Genomic DNA, 19,782 nt, shown 5'->3' with positions numbered 1-19,782 from the left:
TTGTTCAAAATGTTTGTGTCAATATTTCTTAGGGAAATTGTACTATAATTTTCTTTCTCTGTTTTAGTTCTTCTTGGTTTAGGTATCATTACTATATTTGTGTCATAAAAGGAATTTAGTAGTTTTCTCCTTTGCCTATTTATCCAAATAGTTTATATAATTTTGCAATTAACTGTTCTTTAAATGTTTGATAAGAAATGAATTTTCTCACTAGGTTGAACTCTGGGTTTCTCTCAAGGGCAATTTATGCACTTAAAAATCTAATCCTTATACTACTGTTTTTATAAGGAACTGATTTCAGAAAAGACTGGAAAGACTTACATGAACTGATGCTAAATGAAGTGAGCAGAACTAGGAGAACATTATATACAGTATCAGCAAGATTGTGTGATGATCAACTACAGACAATTTCAGTAAACTTAGAATGGGAAATGCCATCCACATCCAGAGAGAGAAATTTAAAATGGATTGAAGCATATATTTTCTTTCTTTTTTTTCTTTTCTTTTTTTTTTTTTTGCTGAGGCAATTGGGTTAAGAGATTTGCCCAGGGTCACACAGCCAGGAAGTGTTAAGTGTCTGAGGTCAGATTTGAACTCAGATCCTCCTGACTTCAGGGCTGGTGCTCTATCCATTGCACTGTTTTTTCCTTTTGTTCTGACGTTTGCACAACATAATTAATACAGAAATATGTTTAAAATGATGATTGCTTGCTGCGATGGGAAGGGGGGAAGGAAGGGAGGGAGAGTTGGAACTCTATATTTTACAAAAATGAATGCTGAAAACTATCTTTACATGTAATTGAAAAAATAAAATACTATTAAGTAAAAAACAAAACAAAAACCTAATCCTTTAACGGAAAAGAAATGACAGATACACTGATATTCAGTTGTGACTGATCCTCTTGTGACTCCATTTTGGGCTTTCCTTGGAAAGGATACTGGCATACTATGTCCTTTTGACATTGGTTTGCTATGTCCTTTTGAATTGGATTGGATTGGATGACTTCTCTCCAAACCCAGCCATTCCTTCATTTCTCAGCAATCTGAGCTTCTCCACCATGTGTCACTCCCTCCTTCCTTCCTTTGGGCTTCCTGTGGGCTGTTTTCCTCCTCCCTTGGAATACTGGCTCCTTCAAGTCAAGGACAACCTTTGTGCTTGAATTTATATTCCCAGGATCAAATCTGTGTCTGGCACATAGTAAACACTTAAGAAATGCTGGTCGATTCAACTTCACCTAAGAAGAGGTCATGGATACAGATTAAATTGAAATGTACAAAAACCCAAAATGAGGGTTCATGGCTTCATAGACATTTCCCCCCCTAGGGAAAGTCATGTCTGTTGATGTCCATCAAGTATGACAATAACAAAAATTTAAATTAAAAAAAATTAGGCAGGAAGAACTGATAAAATGTCATCAGCACAGGTTAGAAATGAAGCTTTTTCTACAGACAAGGAATGAGCTAGAAGTCCCTCTTCACAGAGCTATCACCTGCACTGGCTATTGCCCAAAGGACTGAATGATTGCACCTATACTCTGCCATAAATCAACTTTTCTAGGATACATAAACTGTATTTGAATTGTTTTTTCATTTCCTTGGAAAAGCCAGGGACTTAGCACAAAATTGCTTACTACTAAATGATGTAGAATGCACAGGCAACACAAATCACTTCCTCAACTCTAAAAATTAGCACTTCTAACTCAGAACACACAGAATAGTGGGAAGTGGAATACTGAGACTGCTTCCCAATGAGTAATGTGATTTCAACCATTATAGAAAATTGAGCTCTGGGACCTTTTCCTCCTCAATGCTGCCTACAACACTTCATATGTATCATTGTACAATAGGTAGCTAGGTGACATAGTGGGCTTATAATCAAGAAGACAGGTCATTATAAGGTCAAATCCAGCTTAGATACTATGTGACCCTGAGTAAATCATTTAACCCTGTTTGCCTCAGTTTTCTTATCTGTAAAATGAACTACAGAAGGAAATAGAAAGCCATTTTGCCAAGAAAACCCCAAGATGGGTCATAGAGTCAAGCATGACTAAACAACATCGCTTATTGTCAGCTCATCTCCATTAGAGGATTAGGTTAAGGATATATATATTTTAAATTAAAGCTTTTTTTCAAAATATATACATGGATATTTTTCAACATTCACCCTTACAAAAACTTTGTGTTCTAATTTTTGTCCTCCCTTTCCCCCATCCCTTCCTTTAGATGGCAAGTGATCCAATATATATTAAACATGTGCAATTCTTCTATACATATTTTCACAAATATGCTGCAGAAGAAAAATCAGATCAAAAAAGAAAAAAATGAGAAAGAAAACACAATGCAAACAACAACAAAAAGAGTGAAAATGCTGTGTAGTGGTCCACACTCAGTTCCTACAGTCCTCTCTCTGGATGCAGATGGCTCTCTTCATCACAAGACCATTGAAAGTGACCTCAATCATCTCATTGTTGAAAAGAGCCACAAAGAATATATATTCTTGACTATATGGTTTTTTAACTTTCACAGACTATTATGTTATATTATGAGGGGGTATGGAGTCATAAAATAAACATTTCTTAAATTGAATGAATGTCCTGAAGAATAGCTTTGCTATTGTTTCAGATTTCAGGAAATTTGGATTAATTTCAGGAAATTTGGATTAAAATTGCACCTCTGCTTATTCCTTTTATGGGCATTCAAGGACCTCTGAAGTCTCCAGTGCACATTTTCAGTCTCAAATCACATTTCCCTTTATGTTCTTGCCAAACTAGAGTAACTTTTCCCCAAGCTCCATATTTCCTGTCTCTCTCTCTACACATCATATCTAGTACTTTATTGTCTATGATCATGGGAAAGTCATTTAACTTCCTTCTATAATAATTGGGGATGATACTTATAATGTCTGTTTCTCAGGATTTGTGAGGCTCTGATATCATGCAAAGCATTGGGCAAACTTGAAAGTGTTACTTACACAGGATATCCCAAGAGTTTTAAGCTCTTAAAGTTGAAAAAAGCAGTAAGACTTTTGGGATACCCCGTATTAATTTCACTTATTTCTCACATTTACCTCTAAGAATCTTTATAATAGTTTTAGCTCAGATGTAATTCTTTCAGTTATGAGTGTTAAATTTCCTCCTCAAATTACCTCATATTTACTTGTGTATAGATAGTCTGTGCCCAAAGTAGAAAGTGAGCTCATTTAAGGACAAGTTTTTCATTGTATTCTCTCTGTGCTTAGGTATGCATTGCACAATGTAGGCACTTAATGAAAATTGAATTGAGTTTGAGCAGACACTGTATAGGCTATATCTTCCCTTTTCTAGGCTTCTATTCCCCTATTTCTACATGAGAAGAATGGCACATATAACTTCCTAAATCCCTTCTAGCTCTGCTCTTGGGTGATTTAGACATCAAGAGGTAGAGCTAGAGCAGGAATGTCTTCCATTAGGAATTCAGAGATGTGAGAGAGTGCCTAAGGAAGCCAGGGAGTACCGTTAATTTGTAAGACTCTGGATAAAGGAGAATAGCAAGACTGGAGTAGGCTAGGACCATATGGAAGGCTTTGAATGAAAGGATAGCAATTGTATTTTGTCCTGTAGATTCCAGATACTTAAATTTCTTAACACCCCTCCATTCTGCCCATATGGAGTCTTGTAACTGAATATGAGGGAGGTAACAAAATTATGATTTATCATCAGTAAACATTTGATTTTACCTATTTTATATATCTATATATCCACGGTCATATAAAACTCATGTGAAAATGGGTCAAAAGTGGAAGCACTTTTTAAAAAATCTTACTGTAGACATCGATGAATCCCTAAATATTTTTGGTAGGATAGTAGCAGAATAAGCAGAGCACTAGTGAAGAGCGAGGCAAACTTGTTTCCTTTACTGAAACTGTATTCCCTTTAAAATTATCACTCTGAAATTGTGTTCCCTTTTGAGTCTCAGATCCTCCTGGGAAAGCATATCCCCCCAGATAAGTTATCTTTTGGGGATGCCAGACCCTGTGATTCAATTAGAAATCTTGGTCAAAAAGCACCCTGTTTTACCTTTTGAGGATGCCAGACCCTTTGAATTCCAATTGGAGATCTGGGCCAGATACCAATAAGCATCTAGAGCTGGGAACTTTGACTTTCTGAAACCAGAGCCTCAAAGACTCCTTTTAAAGAGCAGTTTCTGAACTCATTCTTTGTAGAAAGTTCAAAGCAGCTGCTAGGACCCTGCCTGATGAGAAGGCATTCTCTTCTCAGTGTCAGCCTTCATTTCCCTCCTAGAACTTTGCCACTAAAGAAGTGTCCTAGCAAAACTGGCTTCCTATCCAACAGTAAACTTTCATTTTTCCCAATTAATATCTCAGGTTCATGGATTCTTTCATGAATAACCTGTGCGCCGACCAAAAGGGGATTTTAACAACTCCCTGACTACCACCAACCTCATCACTAGGAAAATTCTTTTGATAGCTGGGTGAGAGAAAAGACTGGAGAAAGTAGGGAGACCAGTTCAAGTCAGTAGTCTGAAGGAGAAAAGAAATCAAAGTTGGCTTCTCTCAGACCATGGATTTACTGTATTGGTTTGAGGTCTGCCTGGGCTAATTCCATGATTTGGTCACCCCTTTATAAGCACTTTTTGGCACTCTGGTTAAGGGATGAAGAGTTAAAACTAGGAGCTTTTTAACTGTGAATTTGGATGAAGAAAATAAAAATCACATGTTTATTTTCACTAAGTTCTTAGATGGAACATTTCTGAACTCTGGTTAAGGGACTGATGAAGAGCTAAGACTAGGACTTTTTTATTTATTTTTTGCTGAGGCAATTACAGTTAGGAAGTATTAAGTGTCTGAGACCAGATTTGAACTCAGGTCCTCCTGACTTCAGGGATGGTGCTCTATCCACTGCACCAGCTAGGTGCCCTTGACTAAAAGCTTTTTAACTGGGAATTTGGATGAAGAGAAAAATCACATCTTTATTTTCACTAAGTTCTGGTATGGAACATTTGGGAATGTAGGCAAAAGAACAAGAGGAAATTAGCAGTACTTATGACTAAACAGAAATCACAGATATTTTCACATCACATTAAAGGTGTTGCCAATATCTCCAAATATCATTCATGCTCATTACTACTTTAAAATTGTGTTCAATTAGAACCCTGCTAGATAATCACAATCACAAATTTTTTTTAAAAAAAGTTAAACTACTATATTTGAACATAATTGAGTTTCTTTATCATTTTATATATTTTATTTTATACATTTTAAAACATTATTCTAAGGGGTCCTTTGGCATCATCAAACTGCCAAAGGAATGCAGGACATAGAAAAGTTTCATAAACCCATATACTATTATTTCACCATAGAATCCTTTTATCTAACTTCAGATCTCTGACATGTTCAGAAAATCTCTTATATAATTACTTCTCTAGCCATCCTTCACACACACACACACACACACACACACACACACACACACACACAATTTTACTCCCTTTTTTACTAGGATCTAGGAAATGTGGGTTACAGTCTTCCCATCACAGTGGCACTTCATCTCCGCACACTGGGAGAACATCCCTAGCTTTGCCCTCCACATTAGGGCAACTGTAGGGAAGGATGCTATCTGTGAGATATGGCAAAGACCACAACCATTCTAGATAAAATTCTCTAATCGAGTCTCAAAATATCTCAGAGAATTATACTGTCAAAGGGAAGAGCCAGGACATCTTGTCCCATTTCTAGCTAAGCAGAAAGCTCTCCACTTTGTACAGACATCCAATATCTTCCCAGAACCCTATCCTGCTCCCCTTCCACACTGGAGTCCCTCTTTCCTTTCTTTCTTCCCCTCCTTCCCACTGCAGCAGCCGAGAAAAAGGGAAAAAAAATAGGTTTGCAAATCTTCTGGAACTCACTCTGGGCTACCAGCTCCCCTGTGTCTAGCACAAAAGGTGCAGCAGGAACTCCCAGAGGCCCGAGGGAATGAGTTCCATGAAACTGATATCTAGGACCATGAAATCACTGGAGATTAGAAAGCCGTGGGGATGGGGAATAGTGAGAGACGAGCCCCTCCTCACCCTTTTGGTGGAAGTTATGTATGCATTTTAGACTGTGTTAAAAGTATTTTGTAGAAATTCTCAGGCCCTAATGAAAGGATCTCAAAAGATCCAGAGGGTAATGGGGGTGGGGAGGGCACCTAGGGGCACCCCAACTCAGGAATTATCAAAGAGCATCCCAGAGAAGTGTCTAGTGCATTACACAAGTTGACAGGAGGGGTCAGAAGTCAGAGGCCAGAGCGCTATGCTGAGCCCAGTTCAGAGATGGAGAGTAGAGGGTGGACAGTGAAGGGTCAGATGTCAGTCAGGTAGCCAACGAGGTGAGCGAGGGATCAGAAGGTGATGTTCTCCTCATACAGGGATAGCACCAGCAGGATGGCCCAGCCACTTAGGAGCCCCAGATTGTGCAGGAAGAAGAGCAGCCAGGGTCTCTTGTCCTTCACGTTCATCATTGATGGCAGCTAACAGAGAGGAAGGAGGCAGAATCACCACCTGGGCAGGGTCCCAACCTGGGGTAGCGTCCCACCTGGGCAGAGTTACCACCTGGGCAGGGTCCCCACCTGGGCAGGATCACCACCAGGGATGTCACGGCCCCAGTGCCAGCCACCCCCTTCTCTGCCCCAGCACTGACCATGTCACAGAGAGCCACATAGAGGAAGAGCCCAATGGCCACCGCGAGGATCCAGATCTCACTTTCCTCGTTGGACCCGATGCCCAGAGCCACGTAGAGCCCAGCAAAAGCTGTCAAGCTCGAGACCACGTTCAGCAGCATGGCACGACGCACTGACAGCCCTGCGTGGAGCAGGGCGCCAAAGTCCCCTGGGGAGAAGGAGGAGAAGGTCCTTAAGCAGCCTTAGATGTCCCCCAACCCCTGGGCACAGTTCCCCATGGGCCACAGGGGTATGCTAATAACCCATCCTCCTATCCCTTCCCTGAGAGCCCGTGCCAGTCCCCACGAGTCTGGGATCAAGAATTTGGGCACAGATGTCTCACCGAGTTCATGGGGCACCTCATGGCACAGTACAGCCAGGGAGGTAGCCAGACCTGTTTTCCACGAGGAAGTAAAGGCGGCGCCCACCGTCAAACCATCTGCAAAATTGTGAAGGGCATCTCCAAGGGTGATCATGTAGGGGAGAAGCTGCAGCTCTGAAAGAGGGAGAGAGAGAAGCTAGCCGTTACCAGGCAACCTGGGAATTCCTTTAGTGAATCCCCAGGGCTTCATGTGGGAGAGGGGCAGCTCTTCCAGATGCTCTCCAAGTTCTGTGTTCTATTTGGGAGACTTTTGTGAAAGGAAATTTCATTCAGGGAACCCCTTTCCCTTCCCCCAGGAAGATCATTTTCTACAGAGGCAGCCAGGTAACTAAATAGGGCCTAGAATCAGAAGGGCTGAGTTCAAATGTAGCCTCAGACACTTACTAGCTGTGATCCTTCAATTCCTTTGGCCCTCCACCCCCCAAAAGTGATCTGGACCAGAACCTTCCTTTTATAAAGGAAGAAAGTGATTTACTCTTTTACACAAGTAACAGAGCTAGGATTTGAACCCAAGTTCTCTAACACTACATCCAGTTCTCTTTCAATTTTTTTCTTTCTCTTTAAGAAATATATTTTTAATACACATTGGTCGTTTTGTTTGTTTTGCTGAGGCAATTGGGGTTAAGTGACTTGCCTAGGGTCCCCCAGCTAGGAAGTGTTAAATGTCTGAGGTCAAATTTGAACTCAGGTCCTCCTGACTTCAGGGACTTCTTGTTTTATGAATTATATTAGGAGAGAAAAATCAGAGCAAATAGGAAAGACCATGGGAGAAAAAAAGAGAGAAAAAAGAAGTGAACATAGCATGTGTTGATTTACATTGTCTCCTTAGTTCTTTCCCTGGTTGCAGATGGCATTTTCTGTCCAAATCTCTTTCCATTTCAACAAGACTACTCTAATATGGCTCCCACCTACCTCTTCATCATTATTTTTCATATAATTCCTTTTCACTTAGCCTCTGTTCAGTCAAACTGGCCACTACTGCTACCATCTCAGAAAACCATCTGAAAGGCTATTTGATTTGCCCAGGAGCACACAGTTAATAAGTGGGATTTGAATTCACAACTTCCTGGCTTAAAGCATAACATTTTATTTTGCAGGCAAGTCTATTCTATTGCCTATTCCTAAATTCAACATCCCACCTACCTCCTGCATTAGCTGTTAGCTCTGTCTCCCTCCTTTCCTCCTATCTCTCTCCTCCCTCCTCCTCCCTCTCTCTGTCTCATCATTCTCCCTGTCTCTCTTTCCCCCTTATTTAACTTTGTATATACTTTTTGTTTTTATAAATTTATATCTTGGATGATAGTGCTGTACTGTTGAGTACTGTTCCTTTTATAAAAGGCATCTGTATAATCAATGTTTATTAAACTGAATCATCCTCAAATGCTGTCTTCTCCATTAAGTCTTCCTGATTCCCCAGAGGCTGGTTAACAACCTTTCTCCCTGACCTAGCATTGCATTCTGCTTGTATCTCTCCAAAGCACTTCATTAACCCTACGGATTTCCGTGTTTGTGGCTTATGCTGCTTCTACAATCTACGTTTCATGAGGGCAGGGCCTGTGTATTTCTTTCAGCAAACAAGAAGCCCATAAATGAAAAGATGGTACCATGAGACAGACTTGAGTAAAGAGAGAAACCGCTGCTTTTGTGAACTAGTGGATCAGACAGGGAAGGCTTTCTCTAAGGGTTGAGACTTGAGAGGAAGGATGGAGATTGGGGGGGGGGCGTTTGGGGGACACCATCCAAATAGGGGAAGCAAAGACCCAGACAGGAGCACACAAGGCATATTCAGTAGAAAGAGAAGAGACCATCCTAGACAGCTTGTTTGAGGCTAGATTGTGGAGGTATCTGGCTGAATACCAGGCTAAGTTATCTGGATTCTCTTCAGAGCAAATGTGAGATATTGCAAAGAGTGCGCGGATTATTGATGTTCAAACTCTGACCTTTCCCCCAGCTGTGTGACTTGAGGTAAAATCTTTTTCTTTCTCTGATCCCGATTCTTCCTTAGAAATGTGACATAGTAAAAAGGGGACACGAGACTTTAGCCACTTAGAATCTTGGCTCTGTCCCTAATTTACCCGTCATTTGGTCCTGACCAAATTGCTTTCTATCTGGACCTGTTTTTTCCCATCTGTAAAATGGGGTGATGGTTCACACTGACTGTCTTGCAGGAGTGTTGTAGAAGAACTATTTTGCAAACATTAAGGTTATTACAAAATAGAGCTGGATGAAAGTCCTGAAGGATCCTACTGACTTTTAAGTTCACAATCCCACTGATAAAGAAGAACTGAGGGGGGAACCAGCTTTCGGACATGGAGGAGGTAGCAGAGGTGGGAAGGAAGGGAGAAGGTTGGGATGACGATGACCCCAATAGGGATGAGGATGGAGAAGGAGGACAGTGTTCGGGAAGGAGGAGGAAAAGAGAGGACAGGAAAGATAGAAGAAGGGATGGTCAAGTGGTCAGGCCAGAGAGACAGCAGAGCCAGTGCCGGGCTTACCGCGGCTCAGGTTTTTGCGATGCCGACCAGAAATTTCTGGGTTCTCCTCTGATACCTGGGGAGGAAGAGGGGGAGGCAGAAGCTCAGGGAGGCTGGCCAGAGGGCAGCCTTCACACACGCTCCGGCCATGACCTCGCCACTCCAGATTCATAGAAGCGGTTTGGGGGAGCCTCAGGGAGGCAAGTAGCAAATCCTGGGAGTTTGCTAGAGGTCCCCTGCCTGGGGTTGGGGGAGCTCCCCTGGATCCTGGTGCATTCCCTCACAATGTCCCCCTTCTCACTATACAGGAAAGGGGCTGGGGAAGCAAAGAGATGTGGGTAGGAGAGAACTGGGGGGGCCTGGGGAACTAGAATTTGTCCTGGGGAGGGGCTGGGAATTAGGGAGAGACTCTCGAGCTGGGCTGGGGCTAGAGCTGCATGGTTTTTTTTTTTTCCTTTCACCCTAGCCTCTAGCATTGGGTCCTGCCCTGATTAGGCCCTTAATGCTGACTGAAGGAGCCATTAATTACCAGGTCTGTCCTGGAGCCTTCGGGCTGCTGTTGCTGTTTCTGGTGGGACAGTTCATCCTTCACCATCTGCAGGGGCATTCCGTGGCTGTGGTTGCAAGTACTGCTCTCCTCCTTGTCCTGCAGGGACAGTGGACATCCACCCCAAAGTCCAGAAGCTCTGCCTCCTCTCTCCCCCAGACACTGACTCAGTGTCTCCCCCCCCCTCCAGCCCTAACCCCCCTCCTCCCTTCTGCCTCTTTCCCCATCACCCCTTCTACTCCTGGGGTTTCCTCACCTCAGAATCTCGAGGCAGCAGGATGTTGAAGAGGCTCTCAAGGAGGAAGAAGGAATAGAAGCCTCCCAATGCACCCAAGAGCCGCCACACAAGCTCAGGACCTCCATGCCCAGCTTTGTTCCCATGGGAATGTTGGCCAAGTACCTGAAGAGAAAGAGCCCGGGGGGGTGGGGGGGGTGCAGAACAGAGAGACAAATATGGAGGGTTTTGCTTTTCTTTTGTCCCCTGTGCCTTATAGGGATAAGGCACTTAAGACAGGCTAATTGACTGATTCTAGGGAATGGCAGCTGGGGCATGAGACAGTCCTCAGAAAGGAGAAGCTAAGAGGGTCTTTTTGCTCATCACTGGGGGGATAGACTCCAGATCAAAGTGAATACTAGCAAAGGGGAGAGTCTACCCGTGTCTCCACCTTTTAACTACACAGGGCTCAGAGGAGGGGGTGCAAGAGGGCTCAGGGCCTTTGTGGAGAGCAGTTCAGGGGGACACTTTGGGGGGGGACATACCTTAGGGATGAGATGAAGTACAGCATCTCCAGTTAAGGAACCCACAGCCATGCCCAGGAAGGTTTGGATGACATAGTGAGAGAGATCCTTGCAGGAGGCACAGAACAGAACCACCAGGCCGAAGACGGAGGCGAGGCAGATGATCAGCACAGCTAGGGAGCTATATAGGTATTCTGCGGGTACAGAGAGGGGAGAAGTTAGGACTGAGGATGGGTTCCCTGCTGCCCCTCCACTCCTGAGCAGAAGCACATGAGTAGTGTGGCTAGGGAGATGATCTAGGGGTACAGGTAAATGAGAAGAGGATAGGATTGGGTTTAGACAGTTCACCTAGTGCCCCCTTTTCTCCTGGGGCTCCCATGCACAGGGAACCTTGAGCTCTTTCCCTCCTGTGTTGGAAATCATAGAGAGAGAAGAGAGGGACAGAGAGGAAGGGTTGGGACAAAACAGATAGCAATCCCACTGTAAGAGATCCCACCATACTTCTCTCTCCTCTCCTCACTCCCCTCTGCCATAAATAATCTTTATAAAGGAAATGGAGGAATGAGGAAAAAATTGAAATAGTATTGCCAGAAAGGAAGTTCAGGGAGGTCCAAGTTCAGGAAGGGTGGGAAAGAATGGTTCAGATATTTAGGTGGCAATTTTTTTCAAATTTAATTTTCAGTTTCAAATTCTTTCCCTATCTTACTTCTCCCCTACCTATTCAAAATGCAAGAAACACAATATCTATTATATAGGGAAAGTTATGCAAAATAGATTTAAATTGGGAAAGCATTATCCCAGAACTGCAACGACCCTCAGAAAGCATCCAGCCCAACCTTTACCTGAGCTGCCTCTGCAACATTTTAAACAGGTAAAGGAAATTTAGCATAGTGCATAGTGTGCTAAACTTGGAGCTCAGGACGACGGGGGACTGGCCTGCCTCTTAATACATAGGGTACTTCTCAGATGATCCTTCTCTCAAAGAAAGTTGATTTTCTTTTTTTTTTCCCCTTTTTTTATTATACCTTTTTATTTACAAGATATATGCATGGGTAATTTTTCAGCATTGACAATTGCAAAACCTTTTGTTCCAATTTTTCCCCTCCTTCCCCCCACCCCTTTCCCCAGATGGCAGGTTGACCAATACATGTTAAACATGTTAAAGCATAAGTTAAATCCAATACATGTATACATGTCCATACAGTTATTTTGCTGTACAAAAAGAATTGGACTCTGAAATAGTGTACAATTAGCCTGTGAAGGAAATCAAAAATGCAGGCGGACAAAAATAGAGGGATTGGGAATTCTATGTAGTGATTCATAGTCAAGAGAATTGATTTTCTGTGGGTGCTTATTCCTACAACCTTCTGCTGCTGTGGTCAAGTGATATTCTAGTAGGACTGCCAAGTGGTTGAGACTGGGCTATGTAAGGATTAAGGGCTACCCTCCTCATCCCATCCCACCCCTTAGGTGGCAAAAGGACTAAACATTAAAAAAAAAAAAAAAGGAAGTAGCCCCAAAGATGAATCTGAGTTGAAAGAGGAGGATGTGGACTCTGTGGTCCCAGCACTAGTGAGTGACACTTACTTTCAGACTTGCTGAGTTGCTCCTGGGAGGAGGATTGAACAGATAAGCAGGCCCCACTGAGCTGTTGCTGGAGTAGGGCTGGGCTGAGCTGGGCCCAAGCATCTGGGGATACCCCTTCCTTTTCTGACAACCCATATACCTCCAGGACATCGGAGCCACTCAGGCATACCTAGGGCAGACACAGGAATAGAATTAGGAAGTAGGAGGAAAAGTAGCTTAACCCCTTTCTTCCTGCTTTTCTCCCTTCTCTACTTTCTCTTCCTCTGGACTTACTGTGTCCCATACGCTATCAGAGTCCTTCATCTGGGTCTTTTGAGGAGTCCTTAGCTGGCTGTTTGCCTTCGATTCCAGGCCATTCTTTCTGTGATGATGATGGTGCTCTTCATCGCTCCCATGGTGATGGACCTCAGCCTTCATCCCCACATTCAGCTGGCTCATCAGAGCTTGCAACTCTGGACAGAGAAATGAGGGTGCTGCTTTTAGCCCCAGATCCTTCTCTTCTTCTAAACCTCTCCGCCCCCCACAACTGCCTCTGCCTTCAGGAAGCCTTCCAGAACTGTTCCACTTCTCCAAGAATATCTGGACTGAGCATAGTACTCTTTTCAAGTGGCTAGTGCTTAATAAACGTTGGCTAAATTAAATTGAGGACAAAGATTGCAAGGGAGGGAGGAAGAGGTGGAGAGAGATGTGTATGAAAGGAACTGAAAGGTGCATTACCCTGTTTTCATAATGACCAGGACATGTTGGATATTTTAGTACCTTCTGGGCTTATTTTTTCTTTTTCTTTTTTTTTAATTAAAGTTTTTTATTTTCAAAACATACGCATGGATAATTTTTCGACATTGACCTTTGCAAACCTTATGTTCCAAATTCCCCCCCTTCCTCCTACCTCCTCCCTGGACAGCAAGTAATCTAATATATCTTTAACATGCACAATTCTTCTATACATATTTCTACAATTATCATGCTGCACATGAAAAATCAGATCAAAAGGGAAACAATGAGAAAGAAAACAAAATGCAAGCAAACAACAACAAAATGTTATGCTATGATCCACAGTCAGCCCCCACAGTTCTCTCTCTGGATGTAGATTGCTCTCTCCATCACAAGATCTTTGGAACGGGCCTGGGTCTATTTCTAAACCTGTTATTCTATTTCTTCTTCTGTGGGGACTTTCTCCCATTAGTTTTCCTTCTCCTTAGGTCTGAACCCTTTTATATCAGAGGTCAAACAAAATTTTCCTTAAAAGGAGCCCATCCAAGACCCTCCCTACCCAGAAAGGGAGATGCACTTTCTTTTCTTTTTTCTTTTTTTAATTATTATACCTTTTTATTTACAAGATATATGCATGGGTAATTCTTCAGCATTGACAGTTGCAAATCCTTTTGCTTCAACTTTTCCCCTCCTTCCCCCCACCCCCTCTCCCAGATGGCAGGTAGACCAATACATGTTAAATATGTTAAAGTATAAATTAGATACAATATAAATATATTGTCCAAACAGTTATTTTGCTGTACAAAAAGAGTCGGACTTTGAAATAGTGTACAATTAGCCTGTGAAGGAAATCAAAAATGCAGGTGGACAAAAATAGAGGGACTGGGAATTCTAAGTAGTGGTTCATTGCACTTTCTTTTCAAGCTCTCATCTCCAGTCCCAGTCCTCCCCTCCCCAACACACACACACATACACACACACACACACACACACACACACACGCACACTTCTTACCAGGCAGAGTAAGGTTTCGTGACTCATTGCCATGAAGTCGGAAGATGAAGTTGATGAAGTACTGGGGACTGGGCAGGACATGGAAGCAGGAGCCGGCAAGAGCATGGTCCAGGAGGGCAGCCAGAGCCCAACTTGGATCTTTGCTTTCAGTTCCCTGGGCTCCTGCTGCTTCCTCCAAAATCTGGTGTGTCCCCACACAACTCTAGGAAACAAAGATCAGAACTCAGGCCCGTACACCCTTCCTTACCTCTTCTCTCCCCAGAGCCATGGGCAGGGGAAGGGGGGAGTTTGCTTGTTGAGGGTAGAAGGTGGGAATGAGGGAATGCAGATGGCCCCCAAATAGGCATTGTGAGCCCTGACTTCTCTTTTGGGCCCCAGACTCACATCTCCAGTAGCCTAGGGATCGTCTCACCAGGATATCCAACTTCACATGTATATCCCTAATTCAGCTTGTTCCGTACCTCTTCCTCTGGAATGATTTACCTAATCATCCAGGCTTGAAACCTCAGTCACCTCCTGATCAATCCTCAAGTCCTTCTGATACCTTTCAGATCCATCTCTTGCCTCACACTGCTCCTGTCTTAGTTCAGGCCCCAGACCTCTGGCTTACACTCTAGTTCTAGCCTCCCGATCCTCCCTCCTCCAAATCAACTCTGGCAGAGCTTGGAGAATAATCTTCCCATGGCACCCAGAATAAGGATTTTGTCCAGGTCACTTCCTCCTTTAAAACTTTTGGTGGTTCCCACTGCCTACAGGGTATCTGAGCACCTTAGTTCGGAGGTCCCTGAGTTCAAGCCCCTCATTTTAAAGATGGTTAACTGAGGCGCAGGGAGAAGGAAAGGGACTTTGCAGCGTAGCACAGAGCCCGTGGACAGAGCCGGGACTCAAGCCCAGATTCCTTCCCTTCCATAGTCCTTGCGCTTTCCCCCTGACCCACTGGTGCCCTCACCTTGCCATTTCCTGGTTCTCCTTGGTAATGCCCTCGGATCTGCTGAAGAAGTTGATTCAGGATGATGGGGTATTGGGCCCCGGCAGAGGCCAAGGAAGCCAAGAGGCTGTCTGCCCGGGAGCCCCAGCTGCCAGCCCGGATGGCAGCACATGTGCCCTCTGGGTCACTGAGATAGAGAGCAATGCCAGCGCAGAAGCGGGTCACATTCTGGGAACCCAAAATCAACCCAGAACCTGCCAGGGACAGGGCATTCTCCACGGTAATGCACTGCAAGCACAAAAGCACAGTCACAAAAGTCAGGACAGGAGGAAAGGTGGCTTCAGGGACTTTGGGGAATAAGCATTTCAGGAGCAATTTTTGTAACCCTCCGAGGTAGGTGCTATTATCACCCCCATTATACAGCTGAGGAAACAGGTAGAGAGAGGCTCAGTTGCCTGCCCAGGGTCACATAATAAATGTCTAATGCCAAATTAGAACTCCTAACTCCTGACCCAGCTCTCTGTATCCGCTGCCCCACCTCGGGAAGGAAAGGCTAGAAATCCTCTTGTCCATCCTCCCCTTGACGGGCCCCATCCTTTCCTCGGAATCCCTGTCTTCCCCCCATGTCCTGCCCCCACCATTCCTCAACTTGGAATAACATTGCAAGCATCAGCACCATGTCCAGGTCAGGACAGAGATAAGCCCCAGCACGAGGCCATGACATGTGACGGACGCATCTGCAGGCATTGAATCAGGAAACTGGGGTTTGTGTGCTCCTGTGCTCCCAAACTGAGAACAGAAAGCAAGGCTGGACCTCACAGGTGGGACCCAGATACATGTGGGACACCTCAGCTGCGGTCCCCGCGGCCTCTGCCACAAAAATAAAGGGCTCTCCCACACAAAAGGCTCGGAGCTCTGTCACCCACCCTTGTAGGAGTCTCCCTCTTCCACCCATAAAGCTTAGCTTACAGAAAAACAGAGGTAGGGGTGTCCCATTCATACAAAAACACAGGACGTGGGCATAGATAGAATTACAAGGGGAAGCCTCTCACACCCAAGCAAGCCATGTCTCATATTAGTTATATTAGTTTAGAGTTTTTCTTCACCTATATGTACAAGTTCTCTCTCTTTGCTGAGGCAATTGGGGTTAAGTGACTTGCCCAGGGTCAGAGTCAAGGAATATTAAGTGTCTGAGACCAGATTTGGACTGAGGTCCTCCTGACTTCAGGGCTGATGCTCTATCCACTGCACCACCTCGCTGCCCCTCTCTCTCTCTTTTCTAACACATCCCATAGAAGTGCACTTTCCACACACAGGATTCCTTGCACACACACTCACAGTCACACATACTGGGCAGTCCCATTTGCTCATGAACACAGATGAGAGACCCATTGCAGCCTCTCACTCACACCAGGAAGAAAATACACTCAGTGGTTCTGTTCACAACTCTGTCCCCCAGGTTGACTTTTGAGCTTTTCAGCTAAGAACTTGAGGGACAGAATTAAGCCCAAGTGGGGAAGTCTGGAAGTTGCCTGTCTCAAGGCAAAAAGAGAAGAAAGGGCAAAGGAAGGACAAAAGAGGAGATATTAGTCTATCCCTAGGTCCTGGGCTTCCTTTCTCTAGTAGGGTACAAGCTCCTTTCTTAATCCCATGAAAATTTCTTTTCTCCCAAAAAGATCAGCCCAAGTCTGCCCCACCTCACCCTGCCCCAAGACGGGCTTAGTCTCTTTCCCCACTTCCATTTCCAAAGGTGGCATTGGATGGCACAAGCCTGTTTCTTGCCCTGTCCCCCTTTTCTGTATCCCATCCCAGGCCAAGCCCCTTCTCTATCCTGGAAAATTGGTAATTATTCCTAGAGTAAAGGGTTGGAATGGACCCTCCAGGGTCGTCTTCCTTGACCCCTGCTTGCCAACACACCCATAATGCGATCTCTCCTTCTCCTCTCCCTTCCTCTTTACTTCCCTCCCTCCCTCCCTCCGTCTTGGAATTTGTCCCTTTTGCTCCCGGCCCTGCTGGGGAGGGGCGCCTGGAAAAAGATTAGGGGGGGGTGGATTAGAGGAATCCCTACTCTTACCCCTTTCCACCGGCTCATCAGGCAGTCCCAAACCACCAGTGTATTTAACAGGTTGCTCAGAGACTCCTGGTCCATAGAACTTTGGTTTGAGTTGAGCAGGGTCAATAGGCTGGCAGGTCTTGGGGTTGTCCCCAGGGCTATCCCCAGCCATGCCCCCAGCCAGAGACAGACCACGCTCCGCATAGCTCAGGTTTCCAGAAGACTCTCCAGAAGACAAGGGTCAGGGTAGGTTTCAGGGAAGGGGGTGCTAAAGGGCTTCCTGGAGGTGAAGGTGGAGGTGGGGACTTGTGGGGCTGGGCTATGGATCTCTGGGGGCCTGGTTGAAGGGAGCAGTGGGGGCCCCCTGGTGAATCTTGGTCTCAGGAAGGGAAAGAAGAACTGGACTGCAGCTGGTCACCAAAGTCCCTGGGCCAAGGCAGGGCTGGGCTGGAGGACTCTTGGGGGAATCTCCCCAAGCAGGTATTTCCTGCCCAGGCACTGTGATTGGCTGCAGCCTGGCCCCCAGGTTAACCATTCCAGCAGCTGATCCTCCCTAATGATAGGCCCGGGAAATCAGCCCTCATCCCTCATTTCCCTCTCCCAGCCCTCCGACTTTCCTCCCCACCCGTGTGGGGTCCCTAAACTCAGTCTCTTTGTCCCTACCCTTTCCCCTGGATTTCCAAGCCCGTGACCTCCCTCAAAAGTCCCTCCCCCCTTCCTTCACCTCCGGCCCCTTATCTTGGGGAAGCCCCTTTGTTCCTGTGGTCTGTTCCCCCTCGTCCTTCTAGAACCATTGAAACCTGGAATTCCCCCACCCAGCTGGTGGCAGCTCAGGGTCCTCCCTGGACTCCCCAGGGTTCATCCAACTCCTGATCAGGCCAGTACTGATGCAGGTAGGCAGAGGAAGGCCATGATGTTGCCAGCACCAGTCTCCCCCTGGATGCCGGGCCCGGGAGATGATTTCATGGGGGTCTGTGCCCTCCTTTACAAATTTCAAAGGAAACACAAATTTACATAAACATATTTGGATAGGCAGGCTCAGATTTACATAAACCAAAAAGTCTGTTTTAAAAGTCAGGTTCTTTCTGTGCCCTGGCGGCCTGCAAGCTGGGAACCCGACCAAGGGTTGGGAAAAAGACAACAATCTCTAATTTCATCCCTATCCTCTGGGCCTGTGCTTTGGGGAAAAGGGGTTCCCAGCCCTTCAACCATCCCTGTACCTGTTTCTGTTATGGGCTCCTCAAAAACTCCTTCCTCTCCTCTCTTTCTTTCTCCCTTTTCCCTCCCCTTCCTCAGACTCAATCTGAAACTCTGGGCAGCAGAACTAGGTCTGGGGGAAGGAAACAGAAGAAGGAAGAAGGGTCCAGCAGGGAGAGGGGGCGGGAAGAAAGGCTGCTTTGCTGTCCCTGGGCCAAACCCACAATTCCTAAAGGGGGTCCCAGCAATTGGCCAGTGATCTTAGATACTTCCCTCTATACCCCTCCCTCCCCATTTTCCCCCCTCCCCAAAACCCTTTCCAAGGCCACCACAAGTAGAAACAATCTAAGAGGCAACAAAAATTCCTGAATTTCCATTTCATCTCCATTCTTTCACAATTCTAAATACAAGAGCTGGGGTGGGGGAGCTGGTGGAGGGGTGGTGACGGATCTTAAATTTGGGTTGGTTGCAACTGGGGGAGGTCGAAATAAGACCTCCGAGGCACATTTCAATAAATAACCTGAAAAGAATCCTCCTAATACACCTCAAAGTGACCCTTCCTGTTGTCTTCTTTGGAAAACCTCCCCCAAGGAGGCCCATTATCTCCTTTCCGATTTTAGCCCCTGAGCCTCTTCTCAACATTTAACCTCTTCTGTTCTCCTGGGAGCAAAACCCTAAGTCTTAATCTCTTCCCAACCTTTGATTTCTTTGTCTGGTTACATTCCTCATTCCAATATACTTGAGGGAAGGGGAGGTAGCCCTAGGGGTCTTGGGCTTTGGTTAATAAAGGGTTCCAAAGGTCTCCCTGTGGCTGTTGAAGGGCCCCTAGATTGGTAATTAAGGAGAATCACCAGAATCCTTGGAGCACTCGACATCCCTGAGGGTTTAAGCAAAGCTCCACAGGGAAGGTTAAAAGCATCCTAAATTAATCAAGGGAAATTAGGGATTTGGTTAAAGTTTAAGGGGTTTTGAAGGTGTGTTCTGTCACCCAGGGAAGGGGCAGAAACTGCTGCTGCTGCTCCTCAGGAGCCAGAGATGGGATCCCAGGGCATGACCAGCCGAGGAAAAACTCATCACAGAATGACAGTTACTGTTCACACGCTCCAGTTTCCTGGTTGGGAACCCTCGTCCCACAGATGAGGTCCCGGTACCATACACTTTTTGTGGGGATCTTGGGAAATCAAGGGATTAAGGGGAAAGGTGTTCCTTGGGGGTTTGGGGACCGAGGGGGCTGGGCAGGGACTAAGAGAAACCAATGTTTCTAACTCTTGGGAGACTAAGATCATGGACATGAGGATGGTGGCAGATCTCAGGGGAGGAAGGAACAGAAGAACCTTTATCTTACCAAAATGGCCAATCCTTCCCTAGAGTGTTCAAAGGCTGCAGTATTCCAGTTTTCTGTGGTTGCCTTGAAGCTGGGCTTACTGAGGATGAAGATCCAAGGAAAACACGT

At 45.3% G+C, this 19,782-nt stretch overlaps 1 protein-coding gene across 1 annotated transcript; it reads right to left on the bottom strand.

The window, feature by feature from the left end:
* Positions 1-4,948: 4,948 nt before the first annotated feature.
* Positions 4,949-17,496, bottom strand: LOC100928430 (zinc transporter ZIP4). Its single transcript, XM_003760551.4, has 12 exons — positions 17,154-17,496; positions 15,101-15,367; positions 14,152-14,353; positions 12,697-12,875; positions 12,424-12,592; positions 10,858-11,030; positions 10,355-10,498; positions 10,081-10,197; positions 9,573-9,627; positions 7,039-7,191; positions 6,677-6,864; positions 4,949-6,506 (listed from the first exon to the last, which is right to left on the bottom strand). The coding sequence occupies exons 1-12, from the start codon at positions 17,334-17,336 to the stop codon at positions 6,378-6,380; spliced, it is 1,959 nt and encodes a 652-aa protein (XP_003760599.2). The 5' UTR covers positions 17,337-17,496; the 3' UTR covers positions 4,949-6,377.
* Between the last annotated feature and the right edge of the window lie 2,286 nt (positions 17,497-19,782).

This window comes from Sarcophilus harrisii, chromosome 1 (assembly GCF_902635505.1).
Source record: "Sarcophilus harrisii chromosome 1, mSarHar1.11, whole genome shotgun sequence".
Lineage (NCBI taxonomy): Eukaryota > Metazoa > Chordata > Mammalia > Dasyuromorphia > Dasyuridae > Sarcophilus > Sarcophilus harrisii.
Note: the sequence above shows the minus strand (reverse complement) of the source record. Positions and strands in the feature narration are given on the sequence as shown.

Excerpts from the sequence above, each read along its gene's own strand:
- LOC100928430 (XM_003760551.4), bottom strand. The coding sequence starts at position 17,336 with ATGCGGAGCGTGGTCTGTCTCTGGCTGGGGGCATGGCTGGGGATAGCC. Across the intron at positions 12,876-14,151 it reads ACGAAACCTTACTCTGCCTG|AGTTGCAAGCTCTGATGAGC; the intron begins GTAAGAAGTGTG and ends TTCTCTGTCCAG. Across the intron at positions 9,628-10,080 it reads AAGGCTCCAGGACAGACCTG|GTATCAGAGGAGAACCCAGA; the intron begins GTAATTAATGGC and ends CTTCCTCCCCAG.